This window comes from Dermacentor variabilis, chromosome 4 (genome assembly GCF_050947875.1).
Source record: "Dermacentor variabilis isolate Ectoservices chromosome 4, ASM5094787v1, whole genome shotgun sequence".
Lineage (NCBI taxonomy): Eukaryota > Metazoa > Arthropoda > Arachnida > Ixodida > Ixodidae > Dermacentor > Dermacentor variabilis.
Genome location: NC_134571.1, coordinates 22,427,715 through 22,446,855, shown reverse-complemented (window position 1 = coordinate 22,446,855; position 19,141 = coordinate 22,427,715). Strand labels below are relative to the sequence as shown.

Genomic DNA, 19,141 nt, shown 5'->3' with positions numbered 1-19,141 from the left:
GTAGTCTAGAGAACCTTCGGGAGGAGCAGAAGCAGAAACTTAATAACATCCCTGCAGACCATAACCATATTTTTACCACTCTGCCAGGTTGCACGTCCCTGGTGGTTCACAAAATAGACACAGGCAGCCACCCACCAGTTAGATACAAGCTGCACCTGGTTAACAGCCAATAGAGAGAAATTCTTGATAGGTGTATCCAAGATTTGCTGGACCAAGACCTCATTGAGCTCTGCTCCAGTTTCTGGGCCAGTGCCCCTGTATTAGTAAAGAACAAAACTGGAGGATATCGCTTTGCAGTCGACTGCAGGCCCTTAAATATAATCACAACTGTGCCAGTATATCCCAAGCCCCGCACAGACCGGGTACTGGCTCAGCTCGGCCGCGCTAGGTGGTTCACGAGCCTCGACCTTGCTCAGGGCTTCTTTCAAGTGCTAGTTGCTCCTGAAGATGTACCGAAGACTGCATTTCTGTGCCATAGAAGAGTGTTTCAATTTAAGTGGATGCCATTTGGGGTAGCAGGTGGGCCGGCAACATTTCAGTCTCACATGGACAAAGTGTTAGAAGGCATAAAACACAACTACTGCATGGCAATTCTTGACAATGTCTCATTTATTCAGAAACTTTTGAAGATCACCTACAACATATTGAGGAGGTACTGCGAAGAATTGGCTCTGCGGGCCTGACACTCAATCCCAGCAAAGTTACATGCTGTGAACAGGCATTCAAGTTCCTTGGACATGTAATCTCTCCAGGCAAATTTCAGCCTGACCCGGACAAGGTGCGAGCGGTTGCAGATTTCCCATGCCCTAAAACAGTCAAGGAGCTCCAAATGTTTTTGGGCTTTGTGGCATACTACAGAAATTTTATCCCCTGGTTTTCTGACAGAGCTAGACCCCTGGCAGCTCTCATAAAGAAAGGAGCCCATTGGGTTCGGGGTGCCGAGCAACAGACAGCATTTGAGGCTCTGAGGCTAACGGTGGCAGGAGAGATGGCTGTGGTGTTGCCTGACCTGAACAGGCCCTTTGTGATTGAAACAGATGCCAGTGGCACTGGCATATCGGCAGGGTTGTTGCAGGACGTCAAAGGGGAAGTCAAGCCTGTGTCATTTATAAGCAGGACCCTCAGCGCTGCTGAAAAGAACTATACTGTCCAAGAATGGGAATGAAGACGCAGGTGGCTCAGAGTGGTGTGCGTGGATAGACAGCAGGTGAATAGTATGGGGAAAGAGTTGCAGAGCACGGTAATAAAAGGAATGTTTGTGAAGAATGTGTAGGTCTGTTGTTGTTCGTAAGAAGTGGGGCCTCGTGCTTGATCGACATGTACATGGACGTGGAGCTGGTGAACGTTCATGAAGAATTGCCGCAGCATCTGCTGGGGCAGGCTAACAGCTCTGCCATGCAACGTGAGCAAATTGCGGCAGCAGTTTAACAAAGGCTGATGGTGGCTGAGGCACTGCCGGCAGGTTCTGTGACAGCAGCAGTGGCGGTTCAGCTGCCAGGTTGCGCTGCTCCGCTGAAGATCAGATCCCTAAATACAGGGAATTTAACCCTTTCAGGGTTGATTTTTTTTCGCCTTATGCGACCGCCCAGGACCGATTTTTTTTTATTGCGGATTCCAATTCTTAGGGACTTATTTCGAAAAAAAATTACTGTAATTTTTTTAGGGTGACCGCGAAGTGAGAAAAAAAATAGTTTGAGTTGGTATGTATGTACTGTTCATTCATGAATGACAAGAATAAAAAAGGAAATAAACTTATAAAGATTAAAAATTTGATGCATTGTTATACACATAGTTCAAGGCTTTGAAAATGCGCACACGAGAATATTTCGCATGGCTCAAATGTTCCTGCTCTTACACTAATATGTACGTTCATAGCATAATAGAACTGCGTAGGTGCGCGCACTCAAGAAAACTGTGTGGCTGTGTGCCCGTCAAAAAAGCATAACATGTGACAAACTTCTGCTAGTCTTCATCTTATCGTGAACCAGAGGCAATTAGTTTCCATGAGTGTCAAAAAAAGAAAAAAAGAAAAGAAAAGGAAACACATGCACGGCGGCATCCTTCCTATGCACTCCCCTGTGAGCACTAAACGAGAGAGAGGTGGTCACCCTTTGAGCGATTATTTACGAGATAGCCATCAGTTTTGTAAGCGCAAGAATCTGAAACCGCCCGTAGAACAAAACCCAAATCGCCGCCGCCCGCCCACCCGCCCACGTGCCAATGCACGTGCGGTAGTATATAGACGCATGGGAGCAAACTAGCTCTAAAACAAACCATGCAACGAAAACTGAGAAAGGGAGGCGCACGAAAAAAATTCCATGTATTCTCACATAGTGGCAGCATATGACAGAAAAGAGAAAGTTAGAAAATTGGTGCTCTTTTTAAACATACAGACGGCACCGTAAATATACGGCATCAACCATTTTTGGACTCGTATATTTACGTCATTGACCCTTAAAGGGTTAACAACGAGAGCAGCATTTCAGGCAAGTTGGTAATCCATTACTTAAATTATATTGCGCAAAAAAAAAAAAAAACGACACGGACATGAGAGACATCCAATACGCCCAGGAGTTTTTAGACTGTCTGGAGATGTTTTTCTTGGTCAACAGCGTTGCTGCTGACAAAAGGCTCAGTAACATTGTGCCTGCTGCTCTGAAGTGCAGCGCAAAGTTGTTGTGGCACTTCGTGAGCACATTTGCAGGGTGGGAAGAACTTACGGCACCTTTCATAGCGGAATTCTCTTGCACTGATGCGAAGCACCTTGAAACAAGAACTCGAGTTTCATATGCAGCATCCAGAAGAAAATTTAAAAGAATGTATTTACGTGATCGCGGCCTATTATGACCGGATCAGCGGTGAAGTGTCAGAATCAGAAAAGACTGACCGCGCGTTGCAACGAAAGCACCCGCAACTCCAAGACTGGTAGAGAGCAAACAGTTTACCAATCTCGTGGAGTTGGCTAAGGCAGCTGGTGACTTCATGAATCATGCTTGGAGGCGAATGCACTATAAGGCACTGCCGCCTCTGACAGACCAAGTGGCGAGGGACCTTGCCTTCCAGTCGGCTGTGAACGGGACTGGTCTGCCCAGAACACAGCCCAGAGTGTCGATGGCTGTGGCTGTCAGGCCATTTCATTCTCCACTGGTGGCATCCTACTGGCCGTTGCATCCAACAGTGATACAGACATCCTACCACCGAGACCAGCTACACAGACTGACTGCTCGTGCTATAAGGCCACCTCTTGCAAGGCTATTATAGGGATACTAGCAACATGATTCCAGGAGATTTACCTGCCGTCGCTGCAGAGGTGTGGGTTACCTAGCTCGTGATTGCCCCACAGGTCGGCATGCTGGCCCGCCCTGCTGCTACGAATGCAACGGCATCGGGCATTTCTGATCACAGTGTCAGGGTAATGGGAGGCAGTAGATGCCACCCAACGGACACCTATGTGACTGTGCTGCAGGTAGCGGTTTCAGCTGGCAGGAAGGAGCCCGAAGGTGTGGATCAGAAAAACTCCATTCGAAGCCCTCCTGGAATACAGGCACCAAGCTCAGGACACAGGTGCCTGCACTCCGCCTGGCAGAAGGTTGGTCCCAGTCTACCACATCCCTAAAGTGCAAGATCCGGTGGGCTAGGAGCAGCCACAACCAGTGCTTCGTGTGTTCGTGAGACCTATGTCGGGACATTGTGCTTGGCAGGCACTTTGAGTGCAACATGCATCTCTATACATGTAGCATTAGGCGGGTGGATTATTGGCACCGACCCGCAATGCATTGTGCCGTTCGCTAGGTGTGACAACGGTCCTTTCACAGTGCTCACAATGGAGGAAGATGGACAGTCTTACCACTTTCACACACTCTTCGAAGAGGTTGTTGCAGCGTCCTCTGACACCTAGACTACAGCAAAAAAACTACAACCAAGCATGAGGGAAGTGCTTGATGACTTCAGCCCTTTGCTCACTACAATCCCTGAGTGTAATACCCTCGCTCATCACTGCATAGACACAGAGGACAGTGTGTCTGTGAGATGCATGCTCTGTTCAGTGATTGCTAAGAAGCAGAAAATCATCGAAGGCTGTGTACATGACTTCCTAGATCAGGGTCTTATAAGCCGAAGCAGCATCCCTTAGACTAGTGCCCCATTGCTCGTCGCGAAGAGGTTGGGAGGTTACCGCTTACTGTAGACTACCGACTGTTGAATGCACGAAGCAAGGTATTTGCCTACCCAATGCCTTGGACGGACTGGCTGCTAGCACAACTTGGCTGAGCTTAGTGGTTCTCAAGCTTCAATCTCTCCCAAGGGTTTTTTTAGATTCCTGTTTGTGATGCCGACATTTCATCTGCCGTCAGGTGCATTCGAATTCGTTAGGATGCCCTTTGGGGAGGGGTGGGGGCATGCAGGTTGCCCAGCAACTTTCCAAACGTTGATGGACTATGTGCTACAGAGAATCAATCACCACTTCACTATGGCATTTTAAGATGGTGTTGTAGTCGACTCAGAGACGCTTGAGAGTCACGTTGAGCAGGTGAGGGAAGCACCGCAATCTATTGAAGGTGCTGGCTTGGTGATTATCCCAGATAAAATAAACGTGTGCCATCAGTTCTTTAAGCTTTTGAGCTACATCATCTCACCTGGGCAGTGCAGATGAGATGAACAAAAGGTGCATGCAGTGCTAGGTTACCCAAGACCCAGCACAATTAAGCAGTTCAAAGCTTTCCTGGAGCTTGCTGGCTATTATAGGAACTTCATCCCACACTTCTTACTGACAGCGCATCTGCTGATGAGCCTTTAAAAGAAGAAGAAGCCGTGGCAGTGAGCAGCGAGTCATGAGCAGGCTTCTGCTGCACTTAAGCAATTAGTGAGCAATTAGTGAGTTTGAGACGTACTGCGACCACTCGTCCTTGTCATGAATGTTTAGCACCAACCAAGCTTCGCCTAGGGTCAAGCGTTGGGTCCTGCAACTGCATGGACCACTCGTCCTTGTCATGAATGTTTAGCACCAACCAAGCTTCGCCTAGGGTCAAGCGTTGGGTCCTGCAGCTGCATGGCTTCAATTGCTGAATAAAGCACAAATGGCGACTGGAAAATATACCTGCAGATGCCTTGAGCAGAGCCCCTCTCCAGTGTGAAGACCACCCAAGTGACAGTCTGCATGAGACACTGTCCCCCATTGCTGCTCCAGAGCCTGAAGCGAAAATTACATTTGGGCAAGCAGCAGCCTTCGAAGAGGATGCCACACTCTTAGGTGGCACAGGACGGCTCATCCTAGAACAGGCTCTTGAAGGTTGTCTCCCAAACTGAAGACGGTGGCCCAAGGGACTAGGCTCCCAAGCTTGGACTCTGATCACTGCCTTCATGATCTGGCAGAGACAACAGAACTGAAACCAAGCGGACTGCTGGTTCAGCAAAGAGGCAACAAGAAAGTACCATGGCTAGTGATCACCTCCAACACCAGGCACTGAAGATGGCACACAACCACTCTACTGCAGGCCATGCTGGCAGTCCTCGTTCATAACATGATATAGAATATTTTCTCATTCCTAAACAAAGTAAAATGTGAGATTTGTGCATAACGCATTTGGTGGAAGAAATTAGAGTTATATACATTTATTTGTCATGTATGTAGTACCATTCCCAATTGGACATTCCCAATTGACAACGCAACAATGTTAGTAATAAAACAAGGGACCACCACATCACCAGATGCACATACAGTATTGTGTTTGTAGTACTCATTGTTCAGAGTATTGTGTTTGTGATATTACAGCACTGCATATTGCTTTAAAGAGATGCAAACATGGTGAGAATGGTGAAATAATAAATTGAAAGAACAGTTTTGTATATAGGATGGCTGAAAGCGAGGTTGTGAACACTCGTCACTTCCATCGTTCTCCCCCTCAAGGCTCTAATATTCTAAAGAAATGAATATATTCAACAAATTCAAATATTGACTTCTCAAATCTAATGCAAATTGATTGGCAAAAATTACTTTATTCATGTTAGAAATTTTGAATATTTGCACACCCCAACTGAATGTACAGAACACTTCTTGTGCCATACAACTGGTCTGCACCCGTCTCTCTCTAAACAGGTCAAGTTTGCTCCCAGTGTTCGCTGGATGGCACTGGAGTTTGACCCACGGTGTGGCACCACTCAGGTTGAGGACAGCCTTCAATTGTACATTCCCAGTCATAATGGCCTGGGTCATGCATTGAGCACAGGTCGGGGCGATGATGTCGACGAAGATGCCAGCAGTCCTTTCTGGCCAGTCCTGCAGCGCTTTCACAAATCAGAGTGGCCTACGACAGCAATCATTCTCCCAGGTGAGTATTGTGTCAACTAATTTAATATCAGTGATATTCATCCAAAATTCAGGGTCGGCACAAATGGTTTCCAGCAGAACGCACTGACATGGACAGAAAGGGATGAACACACACACTGGTCTAGCAACTGAATCATTGTGTCTGCCGTCGTCGTCAGTTGTCTATGTCAGACTAGCATCTGAAATCGTGTGTCATCGTCCCTTGCTGTCCGTGTCAATGCATTCTGCTGGAAAGCATTTGTGCTATGTGAAACCAACGAGCTCAGGCAAACACTATTCAGGATCAGTTTAGGAAAGCTTTGTGAGAGCCTCATTTCTGGGATACAGACACAGAAAAGCCTTCTCAGGCTTTTTGTCTGTGCCCCAAACATGGGTAAGGCGGTGAATAAAGATTGATTACCACATTTAGAAGTGATTGGGTGGTGCTTCTTCATGCATGATCATTTTATTGTTGCCATAATTTATGCTTTGGAATTGAGTGAAATGAACGGGTTGGATCGCATACGGCAGGCAATGTCAGCTACTGACTGGAAGCTTACCATTATCATTGAAAAGTAAGGTGTACAATCAGTGCATTTTACCAGTGCTGACATATGGGGCAGAGACTTGCAGAATAACAAAGAAGCTTGAGAACAAGTTAAGTACTGCGCAAAGAGCGATGGAACCAAGATTGCTAGGTATAACGTTAAGAGACAGAAAGAGAGCGGTTTGGAACAGATAGCAAATGGGTATAGACAATATTTTGATTGACATCAAGAGAAAAAAAATGGAGCTGGGCAGGTCATGTAATGCACCGGTTAGATAACTGTTGGACCATTAGGGTTACAGAATGGGTACCAAGAAATGGGAAACACAGTCGAGGATGGCAGAAGGCTAGGTGGAGCGATGAAATTGAGAAATTCATGGGCGCTAGTTGGAATCAGTTGGCGCAGGACAGGGGTAATTGGAGATCACAGGGAGAGGCCTTCATCCTGTAGTGGACATAAAACAGGCCGATGATGATGATGATCATGATGACGATGATGCTCATGATTATGATGATGATAAAATGAAGTGATCAAAGTTGCAAGAATGGGAAAGAATAAATCGTTGTACAGTGGTAGTCGGTGAAAGATGCAGTTGATAAGTGCCTCTTGCAAACCGCAAGTTCACACTTTGGCATAGCTCCTGCATAGTTTCCTGTCAGAGGGCATTTCTCCTTCTGTTCTCCACATATTTTGTGTAGGTGTTTCTTGTCAAATGTGTAGTCTAGTTTGTTTCTTCTGCTTGGAAAATTTGTTGCAGCTTGGGTCTTTTCCAGTACAAGGAAGTCGTGCCTGCTCATGCTATTACGAAACAGATTTGTTAATTAAAGTTGTGGGGTCTCTCACACCCGTACTCTCGGGACAATGGAACGACAACACAGTAGTGCAAACAATCACAAGGGCATTTATTGCACCTTTCATAGATCAATGCCTGCTAGCCGAGTTGCTATCCACAAAACATGCCGATGAGCGCGCGACAAATCTAGAAGTCCGACTCACCGCGACCGGAAAACGAGCGAATATGTTCGCCCCATGCTGGATCCCAACGCCTGGTCGTTCGCGTGTACGGTCACGCCAACGGTGGCGCGTTCGAAGGCAGGCCACGCGAGGCGGTCTCGCAGAAGCATGGGTCGGCGTGCGCGCGCGGGACGTCCTCGCTGTTAGCCGATCCGCCGGGCAAGAGACAGCCCGTCCTCCCCTGCGCCCCCAAGTAACCCTGCCGTGAGGCGGCGTTAGCAGCGCAACACTCGCGCCATCTCTCGCACTGCGCCCCAACCACATCGACCGCCGCGGGCATCACGCAGGCCACGCGGCGAAGCCGGATTACAGGAGACGCGCTATGCGGGAAAAACATCAGGGGACGCGCGAGAGTCGCGCATCCCCACAAAGTGCAACTTTGTAAATGATTTACTTATTCATCCTTCATGTCAGTTCCCCTGCTTTTTTGTGTATTATTCTTAGTATTATTTTTCATTTGCAAATATTTCCAGGTATTTATTTCTTATTCCACTTTTGCGCTGTTAACCCTATATGTGTGAGTTGCCTACAGGCAAAAAACATCCCAAACATTAATTTTTTTTTTCCAAGTTCTGGTTTGGGGTACAAATTTCTTGGCTAAATGCCTTCAGCCAACACTGAATGAAAGGCAGCAAGCATTATGAAATTAGAGCCTGATACAGAGAACAAGAAAGAAGCTTGCTGTGCGATTAGCTCTCTTTTTAAAGCATGGTCAGAGGATAAAGACTGATGCAATTCCCTCGCCATAGTAGTATCACCCAGGTAACGTAGATGAAATGCAATGTACACTTCTGTTTCACATCCATCGAGGACTCTCTGTATAAGCACACATGGCCATAAGTGGCTTGGGGTGAAGCTGACTTTCCATATTCTGCTTGGTTATTATGCGAAATATTATTTTTTTTTCTTTTCAATAAATATAGGGTTGTGTGAACAATTCGATTCATGCATCAAATATCTAATATTCCATTTTACAAATGTTCTAATTGCAAAATAAATATCTAATATTTCATTTTTTGAATATTTTTTGAATATTTGGTGGAGGTGTCTCGGCACACTCAGTGCCGAGACACCGCGGCACTGAGTGTGCCGCTGCACAAGCGGCACGGCACGTCCGTCCCGCTTGCTGTCCCGTCCCAAAGAGGAAGCGCCTTGTCTCTCGGCGCCCAAGTAACCCCGCCTGTCGGCGGCATTAGCAGCGCAATACTCGCGCCATCTCTCGTGCTGCGCTTCAACCACATCAACCGCCGAGGGCGTCACGCATTCCACGCGGCAAAGCGGGATTGCAGGAGATGGCGGAAAACAAGATATCTGGGGACGCGCGAGAGTCGCGCATCCCCACAGTGGAGATCATGCCAATTAGCTGCTGGAAAGTATGCAGGTATGCAGATAATGTTGGACGCATGGCAACAAAGTTAACGCCACTTCATCAGCCATCAATATAACCTGTACGTGTGATCTCTGGACCAATCACTTATGAGGCACCTGTACAAACATAGCAGCAAGCGTTCAATGGTTCGGGCATTGGGCATTTGGCCTAATTGGTGCTGCTTCATCGAACATCAACGACTAAAGTCACGGTTTGTTGCCAGATTGACGCCGATTTATTTGCAGCAGTTGCGCGACACTCGGGATTCAAACAAGCCACCTCACAAACTAAAGCGAGTGTATGGAATGGCAAGAAAGGTGTTCGAGGACAGCAGCCACCTTTGCAACAAACAGTACGGCGGCCTTTCATTCTTGATGCTGTTCGTAGATGCACATTAGTCTCTTTGTAGCTTTCAGCAACCTGTCACAAGACTAGCTTTAGATTACACCGATGGCGTGAAAGGGTCATGTGACCAGTGCACTGACTGCCCAGCTAGCCACCCTTGCCTGGCTGCATAGATTTGGGCGGACATTGAATGGACAAGGAGGATAGAGGGGGGGGGGGGAGCATCGGACAAACTTGCCATGACCCTTCAGATTCAAGAATCTCTGACATGTGGCAAGTCACGCCAAACTTGACAATGAAAAGGCGCCTGCCCTTTACCATTGGTGCCGACCATGGTCGATTTGCACAGCAGCATGCAACGATGACTATGTACAGTGCAGAGGGCTGATCGAATCATGTGATGTCCAGTCCAAGCTCTCGTCTGCTACACAGATTGGCCTTACGATAGCCCACTTGCTGTAAAGATGGGAAAGCCCTTCTGTATTTTGGAGGAAAACAACTAAGAACCACACTAATATTCAGTCAAGCATTACGTCACTAATTCTTCAGCTTCAAGCAATCAAAGCACATAATTCGATTAAATGAAATTCAATTCTCGGCTTTTATGTGCCAAAACCACAATTTAATTAGGAGGCATGCTGTAATGAGGGACTCCGGATTAATTTTGACCACCTGGGGTTCCTTAAAGTGCACCTAATGCACAGTAAACGGGTGTACTTGTATTTCACTCCCCTCAAAATGCAGCTGCAGCGGCCAGGATCCGAATCCGATCCCATGCCCTCTGACTTAGTAGTGTAACAACATAGCCCCTACAACACTAGAGTGAGTTTAATTCTATTCAATAGGCATCCTATTATTAAAAAAATTATTTTCCAGACCATCATATACTATAACAACTGTGATCAGTGCTGGCATACTAATTTGAATTTTCCTTCAATAAAAGTATACTGTAATTATATCTTGATTTCTATGTGTCAAGGTTATTGATAGCTTGTGATCAGCATCATGATTTCTTACCCAAAATTTGTAGGCATTAACACTTGGGATAAATTTCTTGATATTCAATTTAATGTATGGCTTTTTTTTCTTGATTTGAAATCTAGTATTCAATATTTACACATCTCTAATCAAATATTCTTATTCCCCATGTATTTTGCACAATAAACTGGCCTAAGAACTTATTTAAGGGCTGAGGGGAGTCAGGAGTGCACTATAATAGCTGTTCTTCAATACAGAAAGACTGCAGGCATATGCCGTATTTGCACGATTCTAACGCGCACTTAATTAGAATAAATGATCTGTTCAAGTTTCCATGTGTTCCAAGTTTCCATGTGTTTCCATCTGTTCAAGTTTCCAGTTTCCATTCATAACTAATTCTACTCAAAATGAAAAATGAAACCGATTCTTAATAAAAATAAAAAGCTCAGTGCAAAGTAGCTAGCCACACTGCCATAGAACGGGTTGTCTGAAGAAAGCGACGCTCGGAGACATCGCAAGGTGGATCCATGGTGCGTGGAATGCCCTCCTGTAGACGATGGTTGCGCTAGTCTCCAGAAGTGTGGCATTTCTAATGCATTAAATGGAATTGGAGATGACTTTCTGTGGTCGGCAAACAGCAAAAAGAAGGTGTCATCGGACTCTGATAGCCACTAGCTGCTAAGATTCAGCTGTATGCATGTCTGTGTGCCTTTGTATGTTCCATAACATCGTTTCACCAGGGTACACATTGACTCAGGTTTCGTTACTTGATGTGTGCAGTAGAACCAGTAGAACCATTTTTTTATATATTTGGACAGTAATATAACTGTGCGTTACAATCAGTGGCATGGTAGAATCGGGCAAATACAGTAACTCTTTCTGGCACCAACTAATCCTGTCTATTTAAAATACAGCTTTGATGCATTCATTACATCTGCAGCATCATTAAAGACATGTAGCAGAAGAACAGATTTGTAATCCTGAATTTTCCAGCCAGTTTTACGAGGTCTTGAAATATACACTCCATGTCTGAACTCTCAAAGGTGCTTAAAGTGTGGAAGCCATACAGTGTCAGATATTTCACATTAATTCTGCTTAGACAGCAGCAAGCTGCTTCAGAAAGCTGCCTAGTGCAAATAATTACTGTCACAGACTAGAAGAGAACCCACTGCCTGACATACTAGTGTCACAGCAGATAAGTTGACATCTATCTCATAACTCCTTTGACAAACACAGTTGATGTGTACTAATCAGTTTTTGAGCACAATCTAATCGCAAGCACTTTAAGGTGTTTCTGGTGCATTTAAGACATTTTTAGTGTTTTCATTAGTGTTTCTTGTTTTGAGGTGATTTCTTAGGATTTGCAAACACACAGTGCCTGAAAGGGATTTGCTTTCAAAGGGCTTCTGTCACTGCATATGCATAAGATGGGGGACAGAAAGATATGAAAGCTTTCTTCATGTCTGCCCTTTCTACTGCTTTCTTCTTTTTTTTTCTGACGCTTGTCTTCTGTGTGTTGCTCAAGTCACTGTCAAATTATCACCAACTAGACTGAATGTCAATCCTGCATACTCTTTTCCCAGGGAACCAGCTGGTGTTCTCACTGGAGACTGCTTCGGACTGTGCTAAGGACAACAAAACCAGCTCATATGGGTTCCGTTGCCAGGTAGCTGGGTACGAGGGTGTCTCCCCCGGCTCAGCAGGGGGCTTGCTTCATCTCGAGAAGGAACTGTCGTACCTTGGTGGCATGTGCGCCGCTTCCCTGCTCCGTCGTGACCTCATCCTCCCTACAGGTACAGTCCTGTTGGTGTCGAGCATTGCAGTCGGTGCATGCACAGAACATGCAGGCAGTTTTTCTTTTTTCCCCAGGTTTTGTTTTTAGTTAAGGGGGTAATCAAACTTTTTCTGTTGAAGTCTTGAGACTTGCTTTTGCTTTTCATGTACTATCAGCAATTGATCAAATGTATACAACGGAGTGCATGATTATTGTGCAACCTAGCAAAAAAAAATCAAAGGACGAAAACATGTACAACCAACTGTGATGTGTTGCTCGGGGTTGCTCAACATGTGAAGAAAGAAATAGGAATTATGTTTTAGAATTCCGATGGGTCTCTTGTTCACATATCTGTAGCACGGGTTTGTATGCAAGCGACATGCAAACTATCAGTCTTTCGCTGCTTTTCTGTGCGTGGTGTGAGCCTTGTGTAATGTGTTCTTGTCTTCTCATTTTTGATCATTTCTTCATATGTATTGTCCACTCCTGCCCACGGCCTTCTCTAAAGGCTGGCAGTATTTGTCAAATAAAAATAAATAAATAATTTCTTTTGGTTTATGCTTTTGACGTAGCTGATAACTTCATTCCTTCCGTGCTCAGCTTACCAGTAATGACATGAAGCCTCATTCAAACATCACTTCAATTATGTGATTAAAGTTTAGTACCATTTATCACATTTTATTACGGAACCCCTGCTAATTGTGGTGCCCTCCTTTCTTGCAATAGTGTTGCCAAGTGACATGGAAGAGGACATGGAGGTAGCAGAGCCTCTTGCACGTCAGGTGAGGAACACAATAATTTATGTGGAACTGTATCTTGTGATTTATTAATTTTATTGCATTTTCAACCCTTCTAGGTGTTTAGCAGCCATTCAGCATTGCTCTCACGTGGCTTTGCGCTTGCACATCTGCCTACAATACAGCAAGCTTTGGAAGGTTCGTTGTCATTCAGCGACCACTCCAATGAACGACCTTTCCTTCATGACTTTGTGTCATGCACACCTGGAACAAGTGGTGGCCGGCTTGCAAGGTGACGAATTGTTAGCAGCTGTTTCTGATGGTGTAATAACTGCAGTTGAATCATTTGTGATTATATTGCGCCTTAATTATTTTGTTTCCTGCTGGACACATTGAGTTCATTAAATACATTTCTATCTTTAGCCGACTGTATAAACCACAGGCACTTGCATGGCCCCATGAAGGGAAAAAACCCAGGCCGTCCAGCAGATCTCGGCGGCCCTCGAAAGGCAACGACCGAGCGAAACCGGAGGGAGGCTGCCACCCCAAAAGAGGGGCAGGCGCGGTCGACCAAAAGGAATAGTGCGGCCACGGCCGAAGTAGAGGCGCCACACGCCGCGAAGACGTCATGGCCGCGTCACAGTAACGCCTCCCTAACAGAGGAAGGCTAACCGTTCTGCAGGCGTTCACAACAAAGTTCCTTCACTCACACTCACTCACTAGGAGAGAGCATGGCATCAGGCAGCTAGTCTCGGCAAGCCAACCTCCTCTGATACCACCCCTCCCTTCCTTCCTTGAGGGCCCATCTTCATGTTGGGTCTTGGGAAATAGGCCCTCCAATGTTGCCGGAACTTTCAAGGCATTGTTTGGTTCATGGTAGCACTTAGAAATGCTCTTGTCACATTCAACCCCCTCGTTACGTGCTCTCCACTGTACTCTCTGTGCAGTCGATGGCTGAAAATTAGTATCGCTTATGTATCATGTGGTGAGGGAATATTCCCCATAAGCCTTTCCTTTATATTTTTTTATGACTAGGCTTCAATATTGAGGCACTGCACTCCCTCCTAGTTTTTTTCCCTCCATGCATGGCCCACTGTGCCTCAAAATTCTACAACTTGAACTCAAAATTGCATTGTTACACATTGTACAACACTTTGGATCCACACAGTTAAGGTTTACAAGCTGATCTCTCTTCGATTGCTGTCAGGCTTGCATTTTGAGCAAAGAAAAAAAATTTTTTTTACTTAGCGTTTCTGTTTTTGACAAAATCTGCCTGACTTATGGGTATGGTGTACTTGTTAATACAATGCAGAGAAAAAAAATATAGTTTTTTTTTTTATTAGGAATAAGAATTGAGCTTCTGCAGAATACAATTTGCCCTCCTTACCATTCAGTAATATTGTAAGGCTGCTTGGGTGCTTTTTCTTTATACCGTACTACATGTTTTGATTTTGTGTTCACACCTTCTTTTTTTGTGCATGTATGTTCTTTTCATTGTTACCAGGTGGCTGCAGCCTGAGTGCTGTGTGGACCCAAAGCAGTGTGAATTGATCTGCAGTCAGGAGGAGCTCAAATGCGGGTGGCCATCTGTCATCACAGTCTTTACCAGAGACCAGTATGCATACCTGGTGCATGTGCCCAACATGAAGGTACTTCTTGCTGCTTGTATTCTTTCAGCTGGCAAGATGTTACAGTGACTGGATCATTTTTCACATCATACTACCACTGTGACTCAACTGCCTTGCTTTTATTATTTTTATTGCTTAGATTTTTGCTATTCAGAGTGTAGCCAAAAAGCACTTGAACCACATGCTATGCATCAGAAGGCATATAGTTCCAAATTATGGCAAATTATTTGTGATATCTGTGAGTGACTAGCTATAATTCAGAACAAAGTTTGCTTTGTAGCTGCTCCAAAAACGTAAAGAACCCAAACACGTACACCTCTTTCTTGAAGTGCCATTTTGTTCATAATGGTTAAGTCACATGGTCAATTCCAATGACAGATTCGGAGCACTTCTGGTACAGTCGACTCCCGTTAATACGAAGTTCACGGGGACCGCAAAAAACTTCGAATTAAACGAACTTCCAATTAAGCACAAAACACAAAAAACAGCACTTTATTTGTGGCGAAATCGAGTATTTTCTCTAAGAAAAATAGTCGATCATCTTGCTTTGCTTCTTCTTGCCGAATTGCACTGCTGAAAGCAAGTTCTGCAGGCTGTAGATGTGGCGGAACGCTTCTTCCGCGTTACCTTCAGCGGCAAATAAGCGCTCCGCAAGCGCAAGGCCCGCAGCTACATTGGCAGCCTTAGGTTGCGGCTTGCCTTCAACGTCATCGTCGCTTTCCTGGGTCGCTTCCTGGGGCCGAATAATCTCTACAATTTCGCTATCCGTCAGCGCACCGCACGTTTCGACCGCCTTGTCTACGGCGACGTAATCTTCAAAATTGACGTCCCCGAGAGCATCACCAAAATCAGTGCCGTCAAGCTCGCTTGTTGACGCTTCCTCCGCTGAAATTTCAGAGGCATCCTCCGAAGAAGCTGCCACAAAACCGCAAGCCCTGAAGCAGTTTGCGATTGTTTCTTGCTTCACACGATCCCATGCTCGCGCCAACATGTGGATGGCACTAAGCAGGCTCACCTCGTACTTTGTGGAGCTATCCATACACAAAATCATGCGCTCGAGGAGGTGCCTCCTGTACAGGACTTTAACATTCTTGATGATGCCTTGGTCCATTGGCTGCAAAACAGCCGTTGTGTTTGCAGGCAAAAATGCGAGGCGTATTGCACTCAAGGCTGGCACATTCACGTGAGCACTGCAGTGATCGACAAGGAACAACACCTTGCGGTTCGAAGCAGCAAACTTGCGGTCCAATTTGCTTATCCAGCTCTTGAAGATTTCGGCCGTCATCCACGCTTTTTTGTTCGCCTCATAGTCCACAGGCAGCGTCTTCACGCCTTTAAAACATCTCGGCTTCGCGGCTTTCCCGATCACAAGTAACCGACATCGTTCCGTGCCAGTCATGTTTGCCGCGATCAGCACCGACACTCTCTCCTTGCTGTGTTTGCCCCCAGCACAGTCGTCGTCCTTGAATGTCAGGGTCTTCTCTGGTAGAAGCCGATAGAAGAGTGCAGTCTCATCTGCATTGAAGATGTCTTCCGGTCTGTATTCGGCGAGATATTCACGCAGCTTTCCGTCCTTCCACGTGGCGCATGTTTCCTGGTTAACGGACGCCTTTTCACCACACACGCTCTTGAAAACCAGGTCATGGCGATCTTTAAAGTGCGTCAGCCATCCATCTGACGAAAAGAAGTCATCGATCCCCAACATTGCTGCAAGCGTTCGGGCTTTCATCGCAACGATGTCTCCGCTGAGAGGAAGTTTGTTGCTCCTGGCCTCCCTAATCCAAACCAGCAGAGCCTTCTCCAACTCTGGGTAAGCGCCGGTGCGCATTCGCTTCCGAGAAGTCTTGAACTTGTCGTTCTCAAATGCATCCATTATTGTGCGCTTGTTCTTGATGTAGTTAGAGAGCGTGTTCGGCTTGATCCCGTACTTCCGCGCTATGTCTTGTTTGGCGGCACCTCCCTTCTCAACTTCCTTCAAAACCTTGACTTTCGTTGCCAGGTCGAGCGTGCGATAAGAGCCACGGTTTGCCATGGCTATAAACTGCGCGACTAGGTACAGTCAATTTCGAATCACTCGTGGAACAACCTAGCCTACGAGCTTCCCGCACAAAGGCGCTCGACCAATACGCTACACACGCTGCAAGACTAATCTCGCACAATCTCGCCACTGCCAGTATGCAGCGCTGCGTGCACCTATGGCACCCGCGTGGCCTCCGGCGGGAGCCGCTTCGCCTCCCGCCGGAGTTGATCGCGGAGGCCACGGCAGCCGTAGCAATGAATAATCACGCCGCTTCGAGAAGGATGGCGTTGCGGGCGGCTGCGGTGGCGATGACACCAACGCGGAGCACGGAACTGTTGCAACACTTGAAAAATTGCACATTCTACCAAAGAATGACGGTCACCTCGAGGATCCCGGCTGAAAATGAACTTCCAATGAAACAATATTACTGGATGAGGACTTCGAATTATCGAGCGATTTCTTCTATAGGATTACATGCAAAACTGACGGGACCAGCACTTCACTTCTAATTAACCGAAAATTCCAATTAAGCGGCTTCGAATTATCGAGAGTCGACTGTAGTAGTTTTTCTGCTCCTTGTAGAGCAAGTCTATTCCATTCGGAGATTGAGAGTGCCTCCTATATCTTTCATTGGCAGATTGGGAGCAGCTCCGCCACTACATCCACTTCACCGAGCAGCGCTCTCTACTCCGCAAAAATTGATCTTAGTCGACTGGAAGTTGCTTGATGTCAGGTGCAGGCCACCCACAGCCAACATACCGCTATGATGTGCATGCCCATGAATGCGAATCACGGTCTCTTGGAAGCAGTGAATGCTTCTTTGCATCGTCAACTTTCACTTTTACTGCTTGTGGAGAGGAATGATTCATCTAGCTCAAGTTTTAAATCAAGCAGCAGGAACTCAAGCGACGAAGAAGCTTTGGAAGTTAGTGTATTCAAGGCAAGCTTTTGACATCATGTTTCAGCCACCAGCCAAGAGACTGAAAGTTGCGTGTTTCGTCGACAACATCTTTTTTCAGTATTCGGATGAAGCGGTAACAATGGCTCCTTTTTGAATGTTTGGATTTTAACAGCCTTTACTTTGGTTGATCAAATGCAGATCCGAAGGCACTTCGGGCTCTCTCAATGTGTTGCCACCGAACTGATCGCAGGCTTCGCTGTGTCTTCGATGTGCCCGACACACAATCACGGCGACGAGGGAAATAGGCTTAAATGCAGTGTGACTTCCATTAGAGTACAGGAGGCTAAAAAGAAACACGAAACTTCTAAACACAAGCCGCGTGCGAGTTCAAGGCGAAAACGATGAAAAATGTCAGAAACACTTGGTGCTTTCGGATGCAGATGTGCGCTAGTGCCCTGCCAATTGCTCTGGCGGGAGTGCCTGTGGTTCAATTGCAGATTTCATTCCGTTGCCCTTGGCCGTAGTGGAGTGCTTTGCTGCAAAGTTCATCGGTCTCTCTGAATCTCCCATTGGAATTCACTAACAGACTGCTTACTTACTTGCTATTTTATTATCTCATCATTGTGTTCATTCATTGACTACACCTTGGCGTATGTACAAGTGTTGTGGTCTAAGCCCCTTCCTTTCTCAACGTTCTCATGCTTATTGGAATGTTTTACTTATTCAGGTAGAAGTGAGGGCAGTGCCTATGAATGCCTACAACCAGGAGCATGCTCCAGGCTCAGCAGGAGCTGGCTCAAATGACCAGACTGGCCTCTTGACCTTTGGTGGCCACCCGCCCCCATCACTGGATGTCCCATACGAAGTCACTGTGAGAGACAAGATGCTCTACTATGCCATTACCACAATGAGGGTGAGTCACAAGGAACTGCTACTAGCATGGTAGGAGGTTTAGATGTCTTCAGAGGTTGAAACACAGGTAGGTTCCTATTATCAAGGGTCTCCTTCTTTTCACTGCAGAGGTCTATAATGGAAATAATGTGGCTGCAGTCCAAGTAAAAGCCTTGGAACAGAACTTGTAATTAGTCGTGGCAGTGAAACCACAGTTAGCCTTGGTTTTAATAAAGTCATAGGAAAACTGATGCAACTCCATTGTACACAGTATCCTAGTGACAAAGAAAAAGGCTTAAAGAATATTGTGGCTAGCACTGTTCAACATTGTGTACGTGAGCAGAGGATTTTCACAGAGATCCTTTGTGCAGCAGCAGGTGTTTCTTGCTTCCAAATTCTTCCATAGACCTTCTTCAATATTTTTGAAGCAGGTTTCACTGCACATCTAGTCCAGTATGAATAGCTTAGCTTGTGCTAGATGAGCTATTGAATTTGGCATTCTTACACCACTGGCGAGGAAGAGACAGTAGTTCCAGACCTGCATTAGTAGTGGTTGTGCTTTTGCTTGTATTATAAGTGTGACATTCATCACATCGATTGCCTCCTTCAGTGTATGTGGGCCCACCTGTGAA

General features: G+C 46.1%; 1 protein-coding gene across 1 annotated transcript in view; it reads left to right on the top strand.

Annotated features, from left to right (window-relative positions):
* The window catches only part of hiw (MYC binding protein highwire), a 262,991-nt gene that overhangs the window by 148,736 nt on the left and 95,114 nt on the right, over nucleotides 1-19,141 (top strand). Inside the window, exons 41-46 of the mRNA XM_075688361.1 lie at nucleotides 6,095-6,326; nucleotides 12,142-12,351; nucleotides 13,059-13,114; nucleotides 13,189-13,361; nucleotides 14,574-14,718; nucleotides 18,346-18,531. Coding sequence (XP_075544476.1) covers nucleotides 6,095-6,326; nucleotides 12,142-12,351; nucleotides 13,059-13,114; nucleotides 13,189-13,361; nucleotides 14,574-14,718; nucleotides 18,346-18,531 — 1,002 coding nt within the window. The remainder of the gene's footprint in view (nucleotides 1-6,094; nucleotides 6,327-12,141; nucleotides 12,352-13,058; nucleotides 13,115-13,188; nucleotides 13,362-14,573; nucleotides 14,719-18,345; nucleotides 18,532-19,141) is intronic.